General features: G+C 42.9%; 1 protein-coding gene across 7 annotated transcripts in view; it reads right to left on the reverse strand.

Annotated features, from left to right (window-relative positions):
- Positions 1–4,190: 4,190 nt before the first annotated feature.
- Positions 4,191–26,639, reverse strand: part of cdin1 (CDAN1 interacting nuclease 1) — a 60,023-nt gene continuing 37,574 nt past the window's right edge. For all 7 annotated transcript variants that reach the window (XM_020638673.3, XM_020638672.3, XM_065966549.1 and 4 more), the window contains one exon: positions 4,191–5,092. In XM_020638673.3, coding sequence (XP_020494329.1) covers positions 4,936–5,092 — 157 coding nt within the window. In that variant the 3' untranslated portion in view covers positions 4,191–4,935. The remainder of the gene's footprint in view (positions 5,093–26,639) is intronic.

Consider the following 26,639-nt stretch of genomic DNA (forward strand, 5'->3'; position numbering starts at 1 on the left):
CTGGGGGCTGCCTCTCCCTCCTCTACCCTGCTGTTCTCCGCCGCTCATCCCTGCGCCGGCCCGTACCTGTACCTGTGTGTGGACGTAACCAAGGCCTCCTCCAGACCCTCGCTGAGAACAGGAGATGACACAACTTTCTGGGTCACTTCTGTCACGGTCCAAATGCCACTCAGGGGGGGCTGACCTTTCCAGTGGCCGACGCTGGAGCAGGCGGCCTCCATGCTGGCTGTCACCCCTGTGGTTCCAACCACAAACACACGCTCCCCAGAGCTTTTTTTTTCTGCTTTTCTTCTGCAGGATTTGCCTCCTCCTTTTTTTTTTTTTTATCCCTGACAATACATGTTAGAACAACGGAGGTGAATCAAAGCTGACAAGCGAAAATAGCCGCTGTAAAATATGGTTGATGTACGAGATCTTGGCAAAAGTCAGGACCCACAGCGATGACCACAGAGACATGACGGATCAGGTCTCACTGGAAGGAACTCCAAATATGCTTCCTGGATTTATTTGAAGGTGTGGGTTACACAAATGAGAGCTTGAATCTAAATGCAATACCTCAATTAGCGAGGAGCCAGTCAACACCTTTCTCTTTAGCAAAGTACACAATCTGAGATATCTAGACTTCCACTGCCAAGCTGGTCCTTCTAACAAGCAGTGCTTTAGGGTTGTCAATATGGAATATTTTAGTGGCTATGTTTTTTTATTTTTTTTGCAGCGTCTTGAGAGCTCAGATTTAGTTTTGGCCATGTTGCTGCTAGAGCCACATTCTCAGTGACTCATACATCTCTAAACAAAACTAGCCCCCACATCTCCCCCTGCCCTTTAGAGTTGCTTAATGTGCCAAAGTTGTTCAGTTTCCCTCAAACACACCATCTGCCCTCCATCCTGTCAATCAAACATCCACTGCATTGCCATTTAAAAATCCCCCGGACCATTTTTCTCATGCTCCATTGTTGTTTTTAAATAACAGCCTCTGATTAGCAGGCAGCGCTTACTAAAAATAAAATCTCTTCCTATCTGCGTTAGCTAAGGGCAGATAGGCTGCCCCCCCCCCCCCCCTCCCCCTCCCAGTGCAGTTATTCAAGCCCTCTAAAAAAAAAATCCTTTTTTAATTTCAAACTGGCTGCTCTCAACTCTTCCAGGAGAACTTTTATTTATTTCCACCCTGTGATGTCTCGCTGGCTGAGGGAGGCTGAGAGGATCTCTACTAAAAGTACCACGCAGCCCGAGGCAGAAACAGGCCAGAGCTCTCCTCACATAAATAACGCAGGAGCGTGGAGGAAGTATGTTTGGTGGTCTGCTGCAGGGATAGAACCAAGCCTTCACTCTGTCTCTGGTTCTGTCCTTCTTTCTCGTTCTCAGCGTCTCAGTGGTCTATCCAGCAGATTGACTGAAGAGGCATAAAACAGCAGGATGTGGAAGAGATTGGGCCAAGATGTACATCTGAGTGGATAGTGGACTTCCAATAGCCTGGGGGGCCTGGGCAAAACAGAGTGGATGCTGTAAACTGCATCAAACTAATCCGACACATGGGAGACACATATTTAAGAAATGATACCAATATTATAACAGCAAAAAACATGTGTAACTAAATCCTTCTGCACGGAGATTCTCTGCAATATTGTAACAGAAAAAACATGATTTCAAATATGCTTTCAATTTGTTCTCCTCCATATAAAATCTATTATCAGTGTTCCTCATCTATAACAGTAAATAAAACAATTCCTTTAATTAAAAAGGTAAATTAGAACCAGTCTAGTTCTTGCTGGATTCCTCTTGAGGATCACATTTCTCCACAGCACTGGTGTCTAGGCCGCAGGAAATGACCTCTCCAAACTGGCCTTATTTGGAGAGCACTCGAGTGCCCCATTGTTGTGACAAGAACAATGAATCTAAAAAGAGGTGGGAGACAAGGGCAAGAGAAACACAAAATAAAGATGTCTGGCTCTCAGAAATCATCAGATGGAAGTTTGTTTTTTTTCTATTTTTTGCACTCACATCAGGGAAATAATATCAGCTGACGCCGCCGTCTGCGTTTGCCTTTGATGTGGATTTAAAAAAAGCTGTATTTAGTTTGCATTGTGTGCAGAACCTAATTTATAGGAGTTGACCCTGACTCCTCTTTTGTGCGACAGCCATCTTGGAATACAATGACAGGAAGGCTTGAAAACTTGAGAGGAACTGAATCTGCTGTTTTCCATTTTTCCCGCCCCCCTGTTCTTATTCAAGAGAATTTTCCCTCCCTGAGTTAAATGGCTCTGTTTTTGTGTGCAACAGGAGCCATAAAGTGATGTCTAAGCATTCCATGGCCAGGCAGTGGGGCCAGGTTTAACTGGACACATGGGGACAGTTGTTTTGTACCACATGGAGCAGGGGGGGGGGGGGGTCAACATAGGAAGCCATGGCCGCCTGGCGACCTCGCAGTGACCCACTGGCCTCCTCATGGAGGGATCAAGGCCTAGATGGGAGCCGGCTGAGGGTTAGAGGTTTAAGGGTAACAAATCATGCAACACTTTAGTGGTATTTAACCCCCACATTCCATATCTCTCTAACTGTGTGAGCCGTGCATAACTCTGCAAACAAACATAGAAAAGTGTATTTTTATTCTCCATGGGGGCGGATCTCTTTAGGAACAGAACCAGTGCGGGTTACGTTATAAAAGTCTGTAATGGTAGAAATGTCTGCTTTACTCAGTTTTAATACCACAGCAGTCAGAGGAACTAAACGTGTGTAAAATGATTCTAATCTTATTATGAGATTCCCAAAAGTTACTGCAGGTTCTTTACACTTTTACTTTCTTTCCTCTTATCGTTTTTGTGTGCGTGTGCCGTAAAGAGGAGGACACGACAGGGACCCCCTATAGGCAGTGCATATCTGCCTCTAAAAACATCACTCAACTTTATGTTCTCTTCAGGATCCCTTCACCGAACTGTGTTTCTTCCATTGGTGCCTGCTCATAAAAAAGGACTAGAGGACTGTAAAGATGTGCAACAGACAACCTTTAGATAGTCACACACACCTTATCGTGGAGATCAGGTGGTTTTTTACGAACCTGTAGGCACTCAGAGCTTATGTCAAAGAAGTAGAGGAAATCATGGAGAGGCAATGCTTTGATTTAAAGAGCATATCTATAGTTATTAACAATAATAACTTAACTTAATTTAATATTTGTTTCGAGAACATATTAAAGGGCAAATTAAGGGATAAGAGGACTGAATGTTTTCATGAAGGTGGCACAGAGACCGGATTCATTTACATTTGATTTGACCTCAGCTCTCTGACTCAGCATGAACCTTAACTCCCTCTATGGAGCTCGCTGACCACTTGGCTTAACAGATGATGGAAGTAAAGCTGGGATCAAAAAAGTTTTGAATGAAAACTCATTGTAAATGTGATAAATAATGAATCATCTTAATATGTAAAGAAAATGTCAGAAAAGCAGTTTATTAGAGAGAATTTACTCTTTTTTTACCTTAAAAAACATTTTTCATTTCTGAAGTAATTTTGTTTTTGAACAAAATGATCAATCAATATTGATCTTTAAAGGTTCCTTTGAAAAAATTTACTTGTTATAGGGGTAAGGGTAGCTTAGCAGTTAGTGGGTGAGCCCCATGTACAGAGGCTATAGTTCTCCAAGCAGTTGGCCCGGGTTCAAATCCGACCTGTGGCTCCTTTTCTGAATGTCATTCCCCACTCTCTCTCGTCCTCATTTCTGACTCTAAGGCATAAAAAAAGCCCAAAAATAGTCGTTAAAAAATGGTTATACATTTATGATTCATTAATATGTTTGTATTTACAGTTTGTGTGTTTGCATTGTTGTGCATATAAATTGATATAAGTATGTGTATATAATTTTCTTTACATTTTTATTCAAAATTGAATATTCTTGCTGTTCAGCAAACAGTTTGGTTTTCTTTAGTGAGTGAATTATCGATGTAATTAATTATTATTGTTTATTGTTCTTTATATCTGTTAAAAAATATTAGCATTTAGAGTTGCAAAAATAACGTAACCAAAGAAAAACATTGTAATTACGACTAAAACCCTTCATTGTATCGCAGAATAGAAGTAAAGCCTAAATTAAGAGTGTGAATAGCCAGACCTATTTTTAACACCAGACAAATAAGGACTAAACAGGAAGACCGGTTGAGGTTAGTGGTTACCATTAGAAAAGAATTCAAACTAAAATGTCAAGCTTTATACTTTATTTTGAATTAAAACGATTTCATTGAGATAAGTCACACAAGAAGGAGCAGAGAGAACGTGTTGATAACACATCTATGACCAAATATAGCTGCATCCACCCTCAGTTTATGATGTAAGGTAGAAAAAGGTCACAGAGAGAGCAGCTCTAATCAGAAATGATCCTGTTCACCCCCTGCAGAGCGACTCAGAGGGCACTGAGTGACGCAGGTGAGAGTCAGCTGTCCACTCGGCCTGCGGACCGCACCTCTCTTATCTGCCGACGGAGCGGAGGAGGAAGGAGTGACAAAGGCCAGGGCTTTGGGTGTGATAAGGAAGGCCTCTATGTCCTGCTTTGGCCCCGGCTCTCACCCTGGCTGTCCGCAGCGAGGGGGCCATCCAGGGGCCAAGAGCTGACCGCGACCAGGAAAGGCTGGGGGGGGGGGGTGTTTTCTTTGCACACAGGTATGAATCTGAGCCTGTGCTGTCACATATACAGCAGCGCCGGTGTGTATTTGCATGCGGCGGCTTTGAGGCAGTGAAAAGAGAGAGCGGGAGGACGAACAGACAAAGACAGAGGGTCAGGTGGAGTTCAGGGCAGATCTTTTGCCAGGAGTCTCACTCTGCAGGAAAGGCAAATTGCTTCCGGATCTCGGTATCCACCCTTGTTCTTACCCTCCCCACCTCCTTGCCTTCCTCTCGCTTTCCTGCCATGTTTTTTTTTTTTGTAACCGTTCCTCACTCTTTTTGTCTTTACTCTGACTCCTGTGGCGGTGGGTCCGGCTGGGCAGCGTGGCACAGGGTGACAATGTCTGTAGGGAAGCGGTCTTTGAGCAGGATACCTCTGTCTCTCTGGCAGTCCAGCTCGCCTATAAAACCGTACCAGTAGATCACAAGGCCTGGACCGAACCTGAGGAGCAGAACAAAAGACACAAAGTGGAGCCTTTGTTAGTACATCATCACTGTCATCCAAATGAGTTCTTAGGTAGCTATGAAGGAGTTACCTGGTGCTGTTTTAAATCGCCTACAGCTGTTGACTTTGGATTTGAAAGGCAAAACAAAAAGCAAGAAGAAGTAAAGAGATAGGATGATGGGACAGAAGTGTGATTGATCTGTGAGAGATAAGGTCACGTAGGTATTTTCCTTTGATCACAGTCCAGGAAACATGTGCAGAATCAAAAAAAAAAAAAAAAAAGCCGCCGGGAAGATTAAGATCTGTCTGACAGGGTGATACACACTCGATCACATTACAATGGCAGTGAAATAACAATAATCTGTGAAATAACAAAGCTCTAAACCAAAGCCTCGGCATCCTGTCATTGGAAGCCTTTGGCACATCACCGAGTTCAACAAAAAGTCTGAGACTAAACACTCTGCATCTGGTGGCTGATGTTAGCCAATGCTGCAGCGTCCAGCTGTTTCTTTCTCTTTAAAAGCTAAAGCAACTTCGCCTTAGTTGGCAGACACCGCAGCTCCTAAAATCTATAAATAATAGAGTGCCAAGGATGTCTGTTACCCAGTTCAGGCCATTTAAATAAAGAGATTTCTTTTTTTTTTTTTTTTTTTTAAATCTTTTGTTCTCTCCCTTTGCTCATTTTTCTGCTATTGTGTTTTATAGAGTGTAGCTACTGTACACCTCAAGCTCTGCTGGAAGGTGCAGAAACTATTTAAAAGAAAGGAGCTCTTCACGGGGAATATGCTACGTTTCACTCCTTCCTCTCTCAAAGATGATAAATCATCTTTCCAGCTATTTATTATGCCCCAAAGAGCCACCGGTGGCCCCTCTCTGCCTCATATAGATCATACCTATTCTTTGAACATTAGCTGCCATGCATAAAGACATGTCACAGTTGAACTCTGAACGAAGAGCACCAAAAGCCCCCACATGCAAGACCAGATTCGAGGGGGGGGTTTGACGGCGCTCCGGTCCCAGACACTCTATATCCTCAGACAGTTAACAATGTTGTGGGGGGCCTCCAGGGACCCAGACAGGAAGCTAGCCAAAGGGCCACGGCGAGCTTCAGAAGTTCAGCGCCAAGGTAAAGTGCATAAACTGCTGAACCTGTGATCAATCATTTCACATTCAAACATGGACTCAAACACATGAAGGTGTTATTTTAATTACAATTATGGAAATCTTTAGTCTTTCTTTATGAGCATCATTTATGGGTTTGTACCTAGATTGATGACCTTACAAGTTTGACAAGGTATTCTAACCACATAAATTATGAAGTGCAAGAAAGAGGTGTCGTGACATAGCCAGCTATATGTGTCTTCTGTGCAGTGTTGATTAGGCCTTGAGGCAGTGCATGTTCTACATATAGAACCTGTATGGTTCACACACATCATGTGTATCTACACACACACACACACACACACACACACATCCCTCTCTCTGTGAGGGGCCCTTGCAGCCGTACATGCTTCTGCACCCCATCCGCGCATTCTGCGTTTTACAGTGTGTGATTTACGGTGCTGTATCTATGAGCAAACAGGCCAAAGCTAACAGCCCTGGAGAAAGCCCGCAGATGCACGCTGAAAGTTCACCGCAAAGTCACACACACATAGCTCAGTCTTCATCGCTGCTCAAGCCCCCAAAGTCTCATCGTTTCCACGGTCCACTGCTGCACACAGCCGCCAATTCTTAATATGGAAATGTTATGGAAACAAAACCTAAACATTTACATTAGATGACTTTGGAAAAGGGGGTTATGCTCTTCTTTTTATTCAGCCGCAGAGCTGTGTGTATTTCCTGTGCTGTGCAAGGGGGATGAAAAGGGATGAAGTTTAAAAAAAAAAAAGAAAAAAAAAAAAGGAGACTTGTCTGCACAGAGTGGAGAGAGGCAACCTTCTGAAAAAGGTTAAAACTGTACATCAACAGATAAGGCGGCGGTGCACGATACATCATGTCTCGGGGTCTGTCTGGGGAGGCCAAGCACAAATTGAAACAAGCAAAATTATAAACACAGGGGAGCCATGTCACCAAGGTCTTTCCATACCGTAAAGAAAATAAATGGACTTTGAATCCTACTCAGAATTAATACAAGTCAATAGTACAGCAACCTTGAGCTAAAAATCCGAGACTGGGAACAATAACAGTGAGGGGGGGGGGGAGGGAGCGGTCAGGGGGCCAAGACTGAGCCTACAGAGGAGATTCTGAAGAGAAAGCTCCGAGTAAAAATATACAGTATATGACCCCTTATATTGCACCATGCAGTCACTCTGAAGTTTAAACACCGGAGGAGGCGAATTGAAGTTCATTTTCAAATTTGTAGCCAAATTATGGTTTATTATGTGGGCTGGCTCATCTTAACCTGGCGTGTGTGCTAACAACACACATAACCTCAACGAGTCTGAGTCAGCCATCTTCCAATAAACACCTAACAACGTAACGAGTCGGTGAAATTGTTTGTGAAATGTAGCTAATTTCAGCCAAGAGGCCACTTGACGAGCCTGGGCGTGGATCGCGGCTGCCAGCCACGCTTTCGTTAGCGTTAATGAGCGGTTGGTGGTCGCGTTTTTTTTAAAGCAGGTGCCAAGCAGCTCGCAACGGCGGCTTAATGAGAGCAAGGCACTCAGCTGCACACAAAAAAAAAAAAAAAAAACCTCGAATGGAGAAGAGGGAGTGTTATTAGTGTCTGCCTGCATGCACGCGCACACACACACACACACACACACACACGAGTGCTGCAGCCAAGTGAGTCACAATTTAAACAAATGCAGAACACAAGGGAAGAAAATGGACTGCAAAAGCTAATAAAAACACAATAAAGCACAGAGCGAATGTAGTTTTTTCTGTGTCTCTCTGATTTGCTGAGAATTCTGAGGTTGCTGAAGGTCACACAGCACCCCCCCCCCCCCCCGCCCCCCCCGCCCCCCCCACCCCACAAAAAAAGTCAGCATTTTACCTTTGTACAGAACACACACATCAAGGCTAATTTGATCTGCCACATTTGGTGAGAGAAAGCTTAAGGAAAACTGGGGGCCGCGCACTTCTGCCAAAACACATTACACTACATGATGGATTATCAATAAAATCAAGACAAATTTACGCTCCACCCTTAAAACACCGTCACTTCATTTTACATAGCAACGCTGGCCCGTTTTAAACAAACGCTCGGGCAATGATTTAGACAGCATAAGCCTCTACCTGAGGGTGAACTCTGTGTCTCCGAGGTCTCCCTACAAAGACCTCTTTGTTTCCAGCATCCATACATCAGGTCACAAGGTAGGAACACTGAAGCACTGCCAACATTAGCTCCAGTCAGTCTTTTCTCTGCGCTCCGAAATGCAGGTATGGAATCTGCTCAACTTCTTTTTTTTTTTTTGACATAAAGTATCCAGAGTGATCCGGACGAGAGGTACAGTGGGATAAAAAGTCTGTGTTATACAAAAAAAAGGTTTGTACACAGCCAAAATGTGTCGATTAAGGACAAATAGCCTTTTTCTTTTCAATAGTCGTTCTATGCAAAAATCAGCCGCTCCTTCATTACCTTTTTTTTTTTTGGTATGTTGGAACCAAAATGCATGATCAGCTCAAAACAACACAATGCATACTGTGATGTTTAGTAGCTTTTTGGAAATGAATTTGCCTACTGCGAAAACAACTGGAATGGTGGAGTGTTCTTAGTAACATTACCATAAAGGTCTCTAGTTTACAAACTCTTCTCTTACAAAATACACTTTGAGAAAAGACAAAGAAGTGTACATGTGAGCTATTCTTCAACAGCATCATCTTTTTGAAGCTACAAAATGCCCTAATGAGAATCAACGTATTAACCAAAATGACAGAATGACATCTGCTAGTTATCGACGGCTGCTTTGCTAATGTACAACTTTTGATCAAAGAACGGGGGTGATGTAAGTCTAGCTGCAAAATGCCTCAGTGCTGTCACACACATCAGTACGAGAGCCTCTGATTGGTCATAGGGACTCAATAAAAACGCCATCATGAGATGACTATGGGGACGACTAACATTTTCCAAAACATTGATGAATGGATTAGAAAGTCCCTGAAGAGAGCTGATCTTATAGAACTCGTTAGAACAGAACAGCTCCCTGCTTCACCTCCCAAACAATTAAAGCCTCTAGCACGCACGTTACAAAGACGTCACAAATACAGTAAATGAGTCACTATGATACTTTCTTAGAAAATCACACAATCTAAAAAGGATGCTTAAGAGAGAGAGTTGGACAGTGTAAATGACGACACATGCCGTGTCAATGGGTTGATCGGTCAAACTGCTGGAATAGTTGCGTTAACTTGAAAAAACTACAATGTCAGAGATGTTTTGAAGGGACTGACGTGTTTATTTACAGGCTCAGATAATGGTAGTGTGATGGGATTGTACTTGTTGTGTTTAAAAAGAGGGGTGGGCAATGACAGAAAGACTGCATGCTAAGTGATACAGCGCTGCAGCTAATCACTGTGCAACCAGATTTTTTTTTATTTTAGTGGTTATTGCAGGAGCAGCCACCCTGGTAACAAAGACACCCTGAAAGCACAAAAACGGTATCTTTAAAGTCTGACTGTCTGGTGGGACGCCGATGAACAGGGAGGTAAATCCAAACTATACACCCTCCTGTCCTTATTTAAAAAGGAGCTGAATGAAAGAGTTCACTCTCCCACAAGTTATTAACATGACTAGAGCTAAGAAGAGAACACTGCCGTTTCTCTACTCCACCACAGCCTTTGTCTTTGTGGGCACGGTAAAGTTAAATTCTGCTCAGGTATGTAAAACACAAATACAAGGCAGACGTAGCATCATAATTAAGGTTGAATAGAGGGCAATAAAAATCCAACAACATCTTCCACCAGCTGTAATTCACCCCAACGTTTTTATGTTTTCTGTGGCTGAGGTATGGAACTGGAACGTGGCGGGGATGTAGTTCGTCTTTGTTTCCGTTTGAGGTAGAGAGAGTGTGTTTTTTTTTTAATTTTTATGTGTACGTCTGTTTGTGTAGTGTAGTGGAAGGTTTAACATAGAGGTGTGGAGATGTAATGTGTGTGTATGAAGGGTGTGGGAGGTCAGGTCGAGTCACCGCGCCGTGAGTCTCATGTTGCACTAGGAGCTAATTTGCGCTCACTGATGCGAGATAACAGATAGCAGAGCAGAGACTACGGGATCCCATTGCTTTATCTGGTAACCATAGCAACTACGGTACCCTCTGGGGCAGGACAAGCCCTCGGCTCTCTGACCTCCCAGAAAAAAAGAAGTGCACGCTCAACAGAGTAGGAACACTGATACACACACACACATACAGCACCTTAAATATCTGCATGAGGAGACAGGAGACATGTTTTATGTAACAGTAGGGATGATTTATTTTTAAATCAAATATAACAAAAAAAGTGCGCGTTACAGCGACAAAATGTCATTCAGAATGATCTAGTTTTTTTGTGCATCTTTAAATTAAAAAGATTTGTGATCTGACAAGTAGTGTTTTCATGTTTAACAAGTGAAACTGAAAAGATAAATCAGTTGGATTTGTTGAAAAAATAAAAGTATGAAATGTTATGTACACTTCCCTGTTATAGTCAAATGATTTCAGAAACCTGAACGCCTTGAAAAATCTAAATTTTAAATTGTTGTTACTTCAACTTATTATTGGTATTTACATTTAGTGTCCAATGATAAGTAATTTGGGGCTGCTCGCCAACACATAAATTACTTATTCCTCCCATGAACTTTGTGTTTAAGAGCAGCACTCCATATTTATTTAAAGATTGGTACGATTTTTAATCCACTTTATCTGACGCCAGTCTTCCTCGCAACCCCCTTATCACCTTGGTCAACTTCTCACATTAACCTAGCCTTATCACCTTTCTCACACACACACACTCTGAGCAACTCTATACCCATCAACTGATTGATAAAAGGGCTAACACCTGATTGGGTGAACGAATAAGCATCAGCCTTATTCCTATTTTAGCGGCGTCATGTACAGGATATAGAAACCAGAGACCTCCCGATGCCATTTGGTCCTGGTTAGGATCTTTTTGTTCAAGTATCATGCTTCCCAAACATCATCCATCTGAAGAAAGACGTTACAATCAGTGTGTTGGAACACATTGAGTCCCTAAGCTGAGCATGGTGCGCACCACATTAGCAACACGTATCCGAGGGACATGTGTTTTTTTTTTTGCTCTGGTCCCCTCTCAGATCTGCGTGGTCACGGTCGAACGAGCAGTGACACACTCTGGTCTGCTTCGGGTGTAGAGTGAAACCAAACTAAGGTATGGTCTGTCTTTGTCTGGTTCGCGTTCACAAGTTCTTCCTAACTGCATCGAGGACACTGCATGTGACAGGACAGCTAATACGCTCTATGACGACACCTTTGTTTAAAGTAAATTTCAGCTGAATGGCATATATCTAAAACAGAAAAAGAAGGTTCTTTGAGTCAGTCTTCGTTTACAAAGAGTATCCCTTTTAAATGTGGCCTCTGTCACAGAAAAGATCTGCTCTGTGTGTTTCTCTCCGGCTGTGTGAGGGTTAACATTCAGACGGTCAGAGCTCACCTGATCTCCTCTCAGATATCGACTCCCCATCCTCCCATAATGACCCTCTACATCATGAGAACGGCCTGATCTCTTCAGTTATGACACTCTGAGTGGGTATTCATTAACACCTGATGCGGATATTATTAAATTCTATTATGGCAATGGCTGCAAATTATGTCTCCTAGTTATGTGCAAGTACTGTACTGAAATCATGAGTAGGCAATAATGGTATCAGTGACTCTGGATGTGTGTGAATACATTTTAAAAAAGGCACACACTTACCAGGATTGAGATGACCTTTACTAAATCTGATACACAAAGTAAAAAAATCATAATACAAGATAAATCTTTTTTGAGGTTGTCTCTGTTTTGAGATTAAGCCCATTAGTCTCCAAAGACAAACATCAGCCAAAGGCCTAATTTGATTATCTGAGGCCTTTGACGAGTCCCTGTGTCTATAAGATCTGCTTGAAGACAGGAAGCTCCCTGTGGTGGCGGGCAAGCAAGCTGGGGGCTGGGAGTCTGTGCAGACCGAGAAGACCACAGCGTCAGGGGGATACATGCTCCTTTAACCTGTTATTGTGAACTCCCAGCAGCCCTGGCCGATAATTGCCACGCGTCTCTGGGGAAGCGCAGGCAGAGGGACAGCCATTTTGTGTCTGTCGCTGCTCCTCGCCTCACACCGCCCTGGTCCTGGTCCTAGTCCTGCCCTTAAACCCTGGCGGCTAATGTGTTTTCAATTTAGGATCATCCCCCCCCCCACTACAGGCGCAGCCCTAATCAACAACAGTTTGTACTGTAACCCTATCTGCCCCCGTGAGGGCAGCGTCAGCCTGACCCGGCGCCTGCAAACCTGGTGTGTCCAGCGGAGGAACGGTGTTATGTGTGTGTATATGTATGGATGATATCATGTTTATATGTGAGGTCATGGGACGTGAGCTTGATACCTGACTGTTTTTCTTAATTATCTTGTTTATGCTATTGTAACAAACCTACCTTCATGTCTACAAACAGTGGTCTTCAGTCAACACACAACAAGAGGCCTTGAGTCACCTCCAAGGCTAAACATTTAATGATGAAAGGACTAACACACAAAAAGAAAGTCTGTTCTCCACTAAAACATATATGGTTTGGGAGAAATCTTACTCAATGGCAACAGAAGAATGGAAATATTCTGTTGGCTCTAATTTTTTTCAGGTGGCTTTCTTAAAAACATAACTTAAGCGACTTGTGTGTCTCTATTTTTGCAAAGGAAATATCCACTAGGTCATCCTTGCATCATGTTCAGAAATAATTCTTAAATCCTACTTCATTGGCGGTGTAATCAGAAGTAAGCCATGGAAAGGCAGGTGTGAATGTTTGTTGTCTCGGCAACTGCTGGCCTTAGCGTCCACGAGTAAGAACTCCGGCCCAAAATTAGAGTGTGGCCTCTAATGTCTCCCTGGGAGGAAAAAAAAACGAGGCCTGGCTTTCGTCCAAGTCAGCACCTTTGGAAGTGCAGTCGTGTTACCACCACTAAATCAACATGTCAGCGCCCGGCCCAGTGAACTTCTTCACCCAGACTCCATCGCTTACAGCTACCCCGCACACCTAATGAATTGGTGTGAATGCCCATCTGTCCGCCACAATGAAAAGGAGAAAGGAGACACGAGGAGAAATAAAAAAACAGTTTTAGTTCTTCAGCTGTTGCATAAAACATTTGAAGCCGTTCAGTCTGGAGATAATCACCAGACACAAAATTCACTTTAGAAGTTCTGTTACACTTCTGGAAAAAAGGCCAAAGAAGCCAAAGCCAGGTTAATGTTTTCTCGCCATCAACCTTGGCCTCTGAGTCCAAAATGGAACTGTCCCACTTTTTTGAGGGGGGGGTGCGGACTTGGGCGAGAAGGCCACAGAAAGCCGTGTGCTTACTCGGCAGTCTGTTTACATTCCTAAGGGTAATTTTAGCCCTGGGAGGGGGAGCAGAGCAGGAGGGGTCAACATGTCGTTGGGGCTTGTCAGTGGTCGACGGGCCAGCCAGCGCAGTGGCGGCACCTGGACATGTGGGTGGTACATAAAAACACACACAGTCATGGACCTCCAGCACACAAGTCACTGGGACTGTGATTTTGCTAATCAATGATTCAGCAGGATTGGTGGGTAGAAATGTAAAAAAGCCAAATAACATCTTCAAACTAATATCAATAGCTACTCTGTCCAAGACTGGATGAAAGACAGAGTCATGAGGAGGCCTAGATCCACAGAAGTGAGGGGGAAGTCTTGCTACTGAGGCCCACTACTGAGAAGCATTAGCTTTGGACAACACAGGATATCCCCAGTGTTTTCACTGATGATCTGGGGTGCAAATCTAATTTCATTGTAGTTTTTAAAATTTGCTATGCAAACAAAACAATAATCCTAGCTCAAGAATCGCCCAAGGGCTCCTGAGTGCGTGTTGGGATTTGTCTTTTTATTACTCCCAGCCCAGAGTGTCCCTTCAAAAGGCAAGAAAACCAAAATGTCCATGTGTGTTTAGCTGTGTGTGTGTGTGTGTGTGTGTGTGTGTGTGTGTGTGTGTGTGTGTCAGGGCACATGTAAGAGAGAAGGAGAGCGAGATAGAGAGGGAAGAAGGGAAGGGAGAGAGAGAGAGAGAGAGACTGCAAGCTTATCGAAACTAATTAGGCGAAGGATCAGGATGGAAGTTAAATACTGGGCTACATGTAATGAAAGAAGCAAGAGTGGGGGACATCCAGGGGTCAGGCCCACACCAAACAGTGGTCCTCAGGCAATCTGGTATTGATTTTCACTCGTTTGGGGATGAAGGTGGACAAGGGGGAGGGAGAGAGAGCGAGAGAGAGACGCGGAGCAGCAGTAGTGCAGAGTCTAAGGGTCTTGTGAGTTGTCAACTTGACAGTTTAACCCCTTTTGGAGGAGAACAAACAAACAGAGGGATCTCCTGGGCTGACAGCGTTGATCTGTCATGGCGATGACACTGCAAAGCCCCACACAATGCCCACACGGGAGAGGAGAGCGGGGCGGGAAGAGGAGGGAGGTTGCTACAGATATGCAGAGGCACATTCCTTAAGCCTTGGAAGATAGGAGTGTGCTCTGCTTAAGATCTGGTAAGCCTGATGTATGAATACCTGCACCTTAAACCAATAAGTGATCAGACTTTATTTCCACTTGAGTTGTTCTGATACTGATCTCAGGATTGGTACCGGGGCTGTTCTGAGACTCGTATCTGTATCAATACCAGGGTTGTTACGACACGGATACCAGCAACGATTCAAGCGCTGTGCCGATATCAGAGTCCATATCGATACCCGGGTTGCTCTGATGCCAATACCTGTATTAATACTCTGGATGTATCAAGACAGACAACCATATCGATTCTGATGTTGTTCCGTAAAGAGACAGGTATTGATACCAGAGATTCCCCATTAGCGACGATACGCTACAAGTGTTGCTAAACCTCGTAGCTGGCTTTTCAGATGCATACCATTATCGACTTTTACTTATACCAATACCCGCTCGCATACCAGTTATTCTGATAAGGATACCAGTATCAATACCGCTGTTGCTCTGATTCTGTTACCTGTTTGGACTTCCATTAATTTGTTATTGGATATCGCTTAGTATGCCAGTCGATGCATTAATCAGAATGTTAGTGAAAGTCAGCAAAATGTCAATATCAGTCGGCTGTTTTTCCAAAAAATATTATGTACGTTTCTTTATCAAACTAGTATCAGTGGGGTCCTTGGTATCGGCCAAACTCAAGTCCAGCAGAATCTATTAAATAATGTTATCGGAAAAATTACTTATTCCACCCAAGACGAAGAAAAAACATGGACCAGATATGACAGCAGTATGTGTAGGACCTTTTTTGATCATGATATTCTGTAACTGTCTTGAATGGCAGTTTTTGCACTCCACTAAAGAGGTCAACCAATCATATATGTTTTGGTATTTCCCCATGTCCAAAAAGTTTTGATCGTCTTTGATGATGCGGTGTGGCTGACTGTCCAGGCAGACACACAGATGTCAGCGCTCTCCTCTTGTCACTCAATCTGTGAAGACCACCACCCCCCGAGCGCCTTCCCTCTCATGTCCTTAAACACTTGAAGACCCCCTTTTCACTTTTCCCCTCAGACTGCCTCATCGCTTTGTCACATTGCCAAAGGGGACTCCATTAGCCTGGCCATGCACAGAGCCCCCCAGCTCTCACTTAAACTTCAGACACACACACACACACACAGACACACACACACACAGACACACAGCCAAACACTCATGGAGGGAGGGAGCCTGATGCGCGCCGCTGAGGCTGTCCACATCAAATTAGAGTGGCCCCTATTGTCCCTATTACGACCTGGGAATGCGCCATCATGACGGATGCTACGGGGTCCCTCACTTGTCAGGAGTTGTCAGACAGATCTGGAGTCTGGATACACACAGCTGACAGGTAATCTTAATGTCTTCAATTAGCCCAATTAGGCCTGTCATAAACAATTCGATAAGTGCTCGACCAACACAAACAGATAAACGCACGCACGGCCTCGCACGGGCTCACACACTCTCACCGCGAGGTCTGCGGGGTATTAATGAGAAGGGTAATGGGTATATCAGCGGATGCTTGACTTGTCTTTTGTTTCAAGCAGGGGTGTGTGTGTGTGTGTGTGTGTGTCCCCACCCCTTGCTCTCAGCTGTGCACCGCTGCCTGCTACCTGGTCACTTCAAATTGTACTATCTCCTTTCATTAGCGCGTCGCCGGCTGAGAATCTGAAAGGCCGTGACAAAATTCATTTGAGACGAGGGGGAGCAGATTGCCTGAAGCAGGTGCTATAAGGGAGATAAAACAAAAAAGCAGCACCTCTGAGAAGCTCTGTGTGTGCACGCCTGTGTGTCTTTTCTACCTGTGTGTGTGTGTGTGTGTGTGTGTGTGTGTGTGTGTGTGTGTGTGCAGGAGAGGCGTTTTATCCTGGTCTTCACATTCTATTCTCTTCCCTGCTATGGTAAATCGGTAATGACACGAAAGTGCTTTGGAAAAAAAAAAAGAAGAAGAAAAAGACAGAAAGACAGAACAGGGACCAGGGAGGACTCAGCCCGGTGCACACTTGGAGCGCTCACAAAGCCGTGGCGAAATCTAAATATTGTTTCTAGCGTGACTAAACAGGCCAAACACCTTTTCTGTGCAGAGAATGTGTGATAGCTAACAATGTTTGATTTTGTCTGTCCGTTATTATCTTATCGCATGGCAACTGCGACACCCACACTACATCTCCTTCTTTTGTCCTCTTAACTGTTTCTTAAAATCTGTTATTTGCATCCGTTATCAATTTTTTTATTTTCTTTTTGTGTCAGGTATGCAAAGCACGTTTCAGCAACCCTGAAGCACCAGCTAATGGTTAAAGCAGAGATTGCACAGTTTGCAAACACACCTACGACCTAAGCAAGTTAGCATCAATATTTGAACAAGAACTTCACCTCACTGCTGCTATCTTATGCACAGAGGCCCCTTAAATGCCCCTGCATTAAGAAACAATGCTGACAATGTCAATGTGAGGCTTATACACTCGTCTCTGGGCATGAGAAATGCACACACATACTAGGAAAAAGCAACAACAATCAAATTAGAGTAATTCAGTTATAAAAAAAACTAAGGCAATGTGATGACTAGTGAAATATATTTTCTTTCAAGGAATCCCCAGAAAAGGGAAGAAGCGACTGATATCAGCCAGATCTGTGATGGACATCTAACACTCCCTCTGATCTTTACCTCAAGTGACGGCTGGAATGCCATCTGAGGAGGGGGGAGGGGGGGGGGGGAAGAAAGAAAGAGAAAAGCCGTCACCGGGAAGTTGTAATAGGAAATTGCTCTTGGCAACTATTTGTTCAAGCACCAGATTTTTTTCATCTTTATGCCAACCCAGCGAGCCCCCATTGGAAAACAGGGCAGGTCCCCCTAATGAGTAATCTATTTCAAAGCAGTCGTGTCTGGGCATGACAGTTTACTGAGAGGCTTGAAGAACTGGTAATTACCAGTGTTACGGGGCAATTAATGCATATTACACTGCGGCACTCATGGCGGTGACTGTCAGCTCCCCAATAAAAATGAGCACTCTTCAGCTAAAGGGTGACATTAATTGGGCCCTTAATGACTATGCAGAGGAACCAAGCCAAATAGGAACAAAACAGGGGACTCGCTCCGACTCCAGCAGAGGGCTGGAAATTGGACTAAAAATGAGATTAATTGCTGTTTGGGAGAAAAAAAAAGAAGGGAAAAAATGTGGCGAGGGGAATGGAGGGGGGGGGGGGGGGGGAATTATAGGGTGCAGAGAGCAAGGGCTGCTCATACAAATGACAATTCAATTAAATATTTCATACTGTATTTTCTATACCTTAAAGAGTGCAGACAGGTCTCAGGGCCGTTTGAGTTCTTTGTCTGAGTATGAACATGTACGAGCGCCCACACACAGCTTCATGATCTTCTTAATGAATACATCTAAAGTGAAAAGAAGCTTTCCCACTAAATGCAAAGTAGGTATAAATATAGCATTAATGTATGTAAAGGAGATCAGGTAATAAGGTCTCCATAATGTGCAGGAGAGAAAATGATCTTTCAAAGCTGTTATTGAGAGTTTCTGGGTTACACACTCTCCTATGAAGCCTGAGGCCTTGAATATGTCTTTCCACTTGAAACAGCCTATAGAAAAAAAATAAGAAAAAAATGAAGCAAAGCTTAGAAGTAAATCTGCCAAATTGCAGGCCTTCCACCCCCAGAAATGTTTGTTTATAGGGAGATCAAGGTTGTGCAGAAGATATGAAGTAATTCTGCTTAATGTTGCTAAAGCTAGGCACGGATGCTGAACACCACCTGAATATGCAAGACCCCCAATCACAAAAATATCAGCATGCGAAACATGCCGTCATTTGCATATATTTTTGATTTTGGATTTCCGTCCTATTTAAATATGCAGTTAGAAATAGTCCAGCACTGCCTCTTGCGCTGTCACGCTGCACACTCACACTGTCATTGGGCCTGATAGAACTCTTCTGCTTCAAAGGGAGCTTTGCAATGGAGAGGAGAATGAGCAAATATTTGAATTGCAAAAACACATCATCTTGCAAGGGGAGAAAATTCAAGACAACTTTTTAGAGTTAAAGACACCCCCAACCCCCGACGAGCTAACCCTCTGCACACAGCACAAAAAAGAAAAGAAAAAAGAAAGTCAACATATTCATAGCAGTAAGTAGGCTCCCCACTAATTTACCATATCCACATTTGTGTAATGGGATATGACACATTTTAGAGGGGATTGCAGAAAGAAACTTTAATTTGAAGAGAGAACCATAAAATGTTTAAGCTGTCCCTGTATTTAACTGGAATCTAGCACACAAATCCAGGTTCTCAGACAGCCTGACATGGGTTTGATTACAGACTGAAGTGTAATTAGCTACTTAAGTTATCCTCCGGTAGCTGGGAGTGAGCTGTACCACTATTGGAGCTAGCTTTTTCAGCATAACTAAAGAGACCTTTATATTCCACAGGAATACCGTTCCCCTCAGGATGCAGCACAGCCAGTTTACAGTCATTTACATGCAATCAATCAGGGAGAATCTCTGACAGCCTACAGCTTTTGCAGAAGTTGGTGAAAAATAAGTGCAATAAATTTCCTTCCTGACAGATCAATAATATGACTCATAGCGTATTTGAAAGAAGGAGCTCCCAAATTTGATGCCAGGATAAATAGACCCTTTAAGCCAACAGTCTAGCCATGAAGGCCATGAACAACATGAACAGCAATAAATACCCATCTTCAGACATCTGAAAAAATACCCCTGCACAAGGGGAAAACTGTGTTTATGATTGTACATTTATTTACCGCTGGCCGAGAAAGCACCTTGAATTTTAAATCGTGGAAAAAGTGAGCGTCTCGAACACACACACCGAATGTCTAGAATATGTGGAGAATTACGGTGATTTGCAAAATAAACAGAAGGCAGACGGGCAATCAGCTACTGGTGGAAAAAACAAGAATCGAGGCTTAATTATTCACGGGCATGTCAAAGCTTTAAACGTAAGACAAATAGTTTGTGGATTTTGTACGGTAATTAGAGGATCACATTAAGTCTTATTCTAAATCTTTCTCAATAAGAGTTAACCTGTAAAAACAGCTCAATACTCGTATTCTCTGAACACACACAGAGAGCATTATGAAGCCAGAGCTCCTCAGTACACCGTCCAAGCCTCCTGCGGCCTCTCCTCCATGTGACTCGCCTACGTGTAGACAACCTGGAGACAGGTCTGAGCAGAAATCAAACCTGAATGATGGATGGCTTTACTGCACAATGACCTCTGTCACTGGGTCCTTGCCCTAAATCAATGCTAGCGATAAGGGGCCCTGCGCCAGCGCTTACCTTGGTATGTTCACCGGCAGACCTTATCTATGGCAGGAGGAAGTGTGAGTAATAACTAAAGACAAGCCACGACAAAACCACTAACCCCACCTTGTCAAACATAATTTACTATGTATATCCCTCGACCCCCCCGCCCCCGCCCCCATTGCTGCTGTTAAAAAAAGTAATTATGAGAACCCGAAGAGATTTGGGTGTTATGCAAGATTTACCTGTTGTAGAAAGAATAGAGAGTTTTTCAAGGAAATGTTCACACTAGTCGTGTTCACAACTTATTCACAAAAATTAAAGTTTGGCCATGAGGCGACCAAACTTAATCAGAGGTTTAAGTTGAGAGGTAGTAGAAGCAAAGACTTCATGGGGAACTTTCAGTAGTTTTCTGGTTGTGTGTGTGTGTGTGTGTGTGTGTGTGTGTGTGTGTGTGTGTGTGTGTGTGTGTGTGTGTGTGTGTGTGTGTGAGATACCAGAGAGACACTTAAGAGTCGAGCGAGAGAGAGCGAACACGCTTCCAGGCAGTCACATCAGACTGGAAGAGAGAGACCAAACATGACATCAAACGTTGCAATTAGTTGACCCCTTTCTCCCAGAGTCACAGTTTGCCTTTTAAACCCTGATTAAAATATGTTTGCGTTCTCATTCAAAATGACATTTGACAAGGTTAGTAATATTTCAACTAACTGCGAAAACATTCTTGTGGCCGTAATCCTTGTTTTTTTCCACCACTTTGCAGAGGCGCAGGTAACCTCGGAGTGAGTTTCCCATGAACTCAGCGCTACAATTTGCAAACAAAACGGCTGAGAGGAGGAGGGGGGGGGGGAAGAAAAAGGGAAGAGTAGTTCAAAGTTTCACTTGAGCGTGTTTAGTTTCAGCCGGGCAGCTGAAGCTAAAACTTTCAGGATCATTATTGAGAGAATTGATCCCATTTCGGATTCAAACCAAAGAGAATATTTCAAACAGAGGCGGTAGTCTTTCCTTAAACCACAACCTCCGTCCGCAGCAGGGACTCAGGGGGGCTGAGGACTGTCAGCAGCTCTGCGGATAGAGTTCCTCAAAGTGTTAAACCCCCTCATCACCAAATTAGGGAAGGTGTAGTCTGTAGTCAAATGACTTTCCAATGGAAACTCAGAATAAAAAGTCAAGTAAGATGTTTTTCTATGGTGTATCACATTAAGAACATGTAATTAGATATTTTTGAAGGGAGTCGTCCAGTATAAAGTTTGTTTTAAAATAAACTGAGTCCAAGTTTGAAGAAGTCTTCAAAGAGAGTCAACAAACTTGAAAAACCAAAATGTGAATGGTGTCCGAGACGGTCTTTGTCAGCGTGTATTCCTGACGCAACAAGCCGCAGATAAGCTATGAATGAGGGGACGAGAGATCAGAACTCGTCAGGCTAAAACTCGCTTTTAAAGTGAACGGTTTTCACATCTTTTCCAGAAGCAGGAGAAGAGAATGCGACGTGTCGGGGGCCGGACAGCGAGCCTGGCGCGGGTTCAGCTGCAGCTGTGCTCAAATTGAAGTGGCACTTTCTATCAAGAGGCCTTTTCGCCAGACAGCTCCACTCTGCCCTTTCACTTGTAACCTCCATGACACACAAGACACCCATTGCAAAATAAGAGTGGTCATTTTAAAAACAGAGCCGTCATTGAAGAGACAGATTCCGGGTTTAACATGGAGGAGGGTGCGGGGAGGAAGAGATACATGGTGCGAACGTGCCAGCTGATAGAGATATCAGTCAAAATGAGGAATACATTTATACGACGTTTCCATGGCGTAGGTTCAAAGGGTGGGGGCGGCGGCTCAAAGCCCCAAACTCTGCGCAGAGTTTATATTTCACTTGTAGGAAATGTATGCCGCTGTTATCTCGCATCAGTCCGAGGAAGAAGGACCGGGTATCGCGTGTTTCAACTTCCCGCCTATGATGAAACGTTACATCGACAGCGGACGGAGTTGGAATTCGGATCATATCGTAACCCCGCTAACTCTGAGAGCCCCTTGATAAAAAGTTGGTTTATAGCACTCATTGAAAATACACAAAGAACAAAGAAAACATTTTAGCATCATTAGCACAAAGGGAGTGGAAAGGATATATTAGATGTCACATTGAGTGCACATTTGTTCAGAGAAGTTTTAATAGGGTTCAGCGGCCAAATGCTTTTTTTTCCCCCCCGTAATCATTTACAGACCTGACAAGAGCTCGCAGAGACAAATCTTTTGACCCGATAGATCCTCGTACATTAACCCCCAGAATTGATGAGCAAAATCAGAAGGTCACCGCTTGGACACAGGCTCCTCATGTGTCTTTCATTACACACTCAGGCTCAGGGATAGGCAGGCAGAGATGTTTAAGCTATCAGGCAATCAGACCGCCGCGAGACGTGAAACTCAAACCAGAGGGGAGAGAGGGCTGCCTGGGAACAAAGATGGAGGGGGGAAAAGAGGGTCCCGATGAAGTTCTTTAACAAATGCCAGGCCGGTGAGGAGAGACTTAGATGGGCTTGTATCTCTCTCAGTGTTTTTTTTTTTTTTTTGCGATGCAATGAAGTGAATTAATAGTGAAACTTAAAGTAAAGTTCATAAAAACAAATGTGTCTTCATCTGGTGTTTAACCTCAGCTCATTACGGAACATCAATCAAAGTGACTGCTGTGAGGTGCAATCAGATATAAGTCCTACATAGTGAAACAAACAATTCAGACCACATATACATGTTCTTTTGGGAGATGGATGAGGTCACATGGTGAAAGGAAAAATCACTTTTTAACAAAATGGAGAGTGATTGGTGCAAATGAGGAACAGAGAAGCTGCTTTAGACGTCATTTGTTGTGGATGGGATACAGAAGCTGATCGGTGTTTTTGTTAATGCCTGACCGATTTGGTATTTTAGGGCCGAAACCGATATTTCGGGAGCAGATACCGATACATCGACCGATATATTTATTACATCTTGATCTTTAGAGATTGACTGATAAATATAGAAACACACATGTATTGCTATAATCCCTCAAAGGCAGTTATCAAACACTTGTGAAAAAGATTGAAGAAGATTGTTTTTCTTTTTTACAATTGAACAAAAGTCTTTGTTGGCCAGAACATTGCACTGAAACACTTTTTTAGAATTTGACAAATTGAAAATATAAATGATAAACCTAGTCATATCTGCACATATCAGAGAGAAAAATAGCCATTAGGATAATCTCAAGATCTGCTAATATCGGCTGATATTATCGGCCGGCCGATTAATTTGTCGGGATCTAGGTGTGAGTGTGTGTGTGTAGACGTGTAGCTGTACCTGCAGTAGTTCATCACTGTTCTTAATTATTACATATTTATGGTTTTAGTTATTAAATATTTTTCACTAGGACAATAAAGTTCATTTTATGTCCCTATCCTGTTTATGATCATTTTAACATTTCTATTATCCTTTATAAGTCCTTTACATAATGTAAATGTATTCACTTTAAATACACATAGCATGTGTTTTAATTTGATTTTTAAATTATTAAGCGGCTCAGCTATATCATATTTTATTTGTAAAGGGACTACGTACAAAATCAAACATAAACGTTGCCATTTGATGCGTTGTACCAGAGTTAGCTCAGAGCTAGTTTACATCTCGGCAGGTCAAAATGATACGTTACTTTTTGTTGTGTTCCAGTTGTTGTCTCTCTTTATACCTTACACTGCATTTTATATCACTGTATGAACCGCTGCACTCTTTGTATATTATAAAATCTTAAACAAAGTTGGTTAAAAAAAAAATCGTTCAACTTTGTTTTGTTTTTTTAGTGAATACACAGAGGTCATGAAGTTCAAGGATGGAAATGAAAACTACAGTAGCACAAGTCTATGTGCATGTGCTTATTAAATGTGTCAATCTCTTTTGTATTGTTTTTTTTTCCCCATTCTATACAAAGAAATTAATTTAGTACTTGTTAGGATTTCCAAGACAAGGGAAGGTGTTACTACGCTGAGATGGTAAACAAGAAGGTGAAATCACTGGAAAAGAAGGAGGAAAGTAAGCAGGGGCGGTATGAAAAACACAACAACAAGGTTATGTGAGGGACAGTGGGCCTATAAAAAGAAGCCTACTGTCTAGATTATCTATAAGGAACCACTTATCACGAGCGACCAGCCCCACACAGTGACTGATGGGCCTCCACAGACCATGAGTACCAGCACATTATCTGGTGCACACAGCGCTGCTCTTTAAACACAAAGGCAGAAATATGAAGCATTGTTTCCTTGGCTGTCATTGGGGTAAAAAAAAAGATATTCTATTTATTCTGGGTCTGAAATAGAAAGAGGGTATACTAGCCTTTGTGCACAGAAATCCACAAGACAATGCTGACGGACATATAAATAAAAACAAGGATACAACCAGCTTAACTAAATCATGAATCATGTAATCAAGCTCTGATATAAAGCCAAGCAACCGGCTCAATCTTTAAATACATCTTTAAGTATACTTTTAAAACGAAGCACATGTAAACTACATCATACACGGAACATTGCAACTTAAAAGTGAGGTAAGTCTGTTTCTGTCTAGACCATGCAGCTCACCAGCATGAAGAATTTTTCCTTTTCCTTTAAGCTCTCTCTTTACTCTGCAATTGTCCCAATTCTATGCTTTACTTTGCACAAATTGCTATTTTAAGACAAGAGCAGCATTTTTTTCTATTCTTTTCTATTTCTATATTTATGTATTGCTTTGTTTTGTCGGTTAATGCAGCAACATGATCAATGTATACACAGTATAAATATGTAGCGTAATATTTCATATTGCTACAATTTAAATAAAAAAATATTTTGGAAAAAAAAAAACAGTGAGGTAAGTCAACCACACAAAAATAATCGACCAAGAAATAGGGAGGAAAATCTTATCCCTACAAAAAGCTGCTTAGTACTTGCCATGTCATGCAGGCATTCACCTGAACTGAAATATGCATTTCTCCTCCATCCATACAAAGTCTGATGCCTCAATACTTAATGCCATTCCTTAAAACACAATGACAGGACGGCATTGGTTGACGATGACACACAAACAAATAAAGAATCAGAACAAATCAGAATTTTCAATGGACTTGGATTTTACATGTATATGTTTCTTTAATCTCCTTGGAAACGCCACAGAAGGATTCATTAATGCCCCTCGGCCTCCCTCATCCCCCTCGTCGCAGAGGTTAAGATGAATGTAAGCCCTTTAGCTGGTCAGTGTTCAGAAGTGTTTAAAGCAGCTGTGGAGGTGCATGAAATAAAATACTTAAGAAGGCATCAAGAATCAAAGGTCCTTGAAAGCATTAAATATTAGTGTTGGAGCTTTGGGTCTACTAAGCTCTAATGTGTGTGTATATAGGGAGAGAATCTGTTTTTTTAGAAGCATTTTAAACTCCATTTAGTCAGCCATATATTCCAGATTCAGATACATTTAAAATGCACAACCTTTGTGTGATAACAAACGTCTATAATCATCTTCTTTTCGTTCCTGCTCTGTAAATTTCTGCAGACGTGAAGATATCCAGCAGCATTTCTGTAGGTGAGCACACAAGATTTTATGTAATGCAAAGTAAAGCACCATCTATTGTGGGGGCTAGGTCTATTAGCCAAGGCTAACTTCAGAAAGGAAAATATGACTGCATGTTTTGAAACACTGGTTGTAATAAAGACCTGAAGATTTTAGGGGTCAGGGTACCATCTAAGATTGACTTTAACAAAGTGCCGTTCTAAGCCTTGCCCCTTACTCACTGTGCTTTTGACAAATACTGCTGACTTCTTCCCTGAATGAAACCCAGAAGGTCACTGTGTAGGAAAAAGAGAACAGAGGAAGAAAACGCCAGCGAGAGCAAGAACATGAGGAAAAAAAAATGTGTCCATGTTGGTTTGACGACATACATCGTGAAAGCTGACAAAGAATGTACGTAAATCTTTTTCAAAAAGTTCCGTGGCAGAACAGGAATTCATGGAGAAGACATGCTTGCACCTCATTTGACTCGAGGCTTCCTTCTCCATCTCACGGTGTCACATGTAAACGGGACGACAGGAGGAGGGACACGAATCGCTGGGGTGCCGCTTTCTGTCCCGCTCCTCGTTTATGCACACAGCGGCCGTGTCAAAGCTGCTCTCACACTCAATGGCAAATGACAAATTTGGATAATGCACACACACAAACCCCGCGAAAAAAATAAATAGGAGACATGGAGGCTTAACCCGAGCTAAATCCTGAGGCTGCTGCAGACCTGAGAGTGAGGATTACACCCCTGACGCCTTAAACAATGCGCCCAAATGTGCATCCTTAAAAGCATGAAATCCTTGAAGCATCAGAGACGACGTGTCATTCGCCATTAATATTCCAAGGTGCTCGCGCTTTGGGGGCCTGCATTGCACTTCTGTGTGCTGATGTGCCCTAAAACAAACACTTGCAAAGCCCTAAAGGCACCGCCATTGTGGGTAGCTATTTTTCTAGCTGTGGAATATTCTGCGAGAGGATGTCATAACAAAGGAAACAATAAAAGAGGCCACGTTCCTGCACTGCATGGGGTATCCACGACTATAAATAGGAAGGAGGC

This window comes from Labrus bergylta, chromosome 18 (assembly GCF_963930695.1).
Source record: "Labrus bergylta chromosome 18, fLabBer1.1, whole genome shotgun sequence".
Taxonomy (NCBI): domain Eukaryota; kingdom Metazoa; phylum Chordata; class Actinopteri; order Labriformes; family Labridae; genus Labrus; species Labrus bergylta.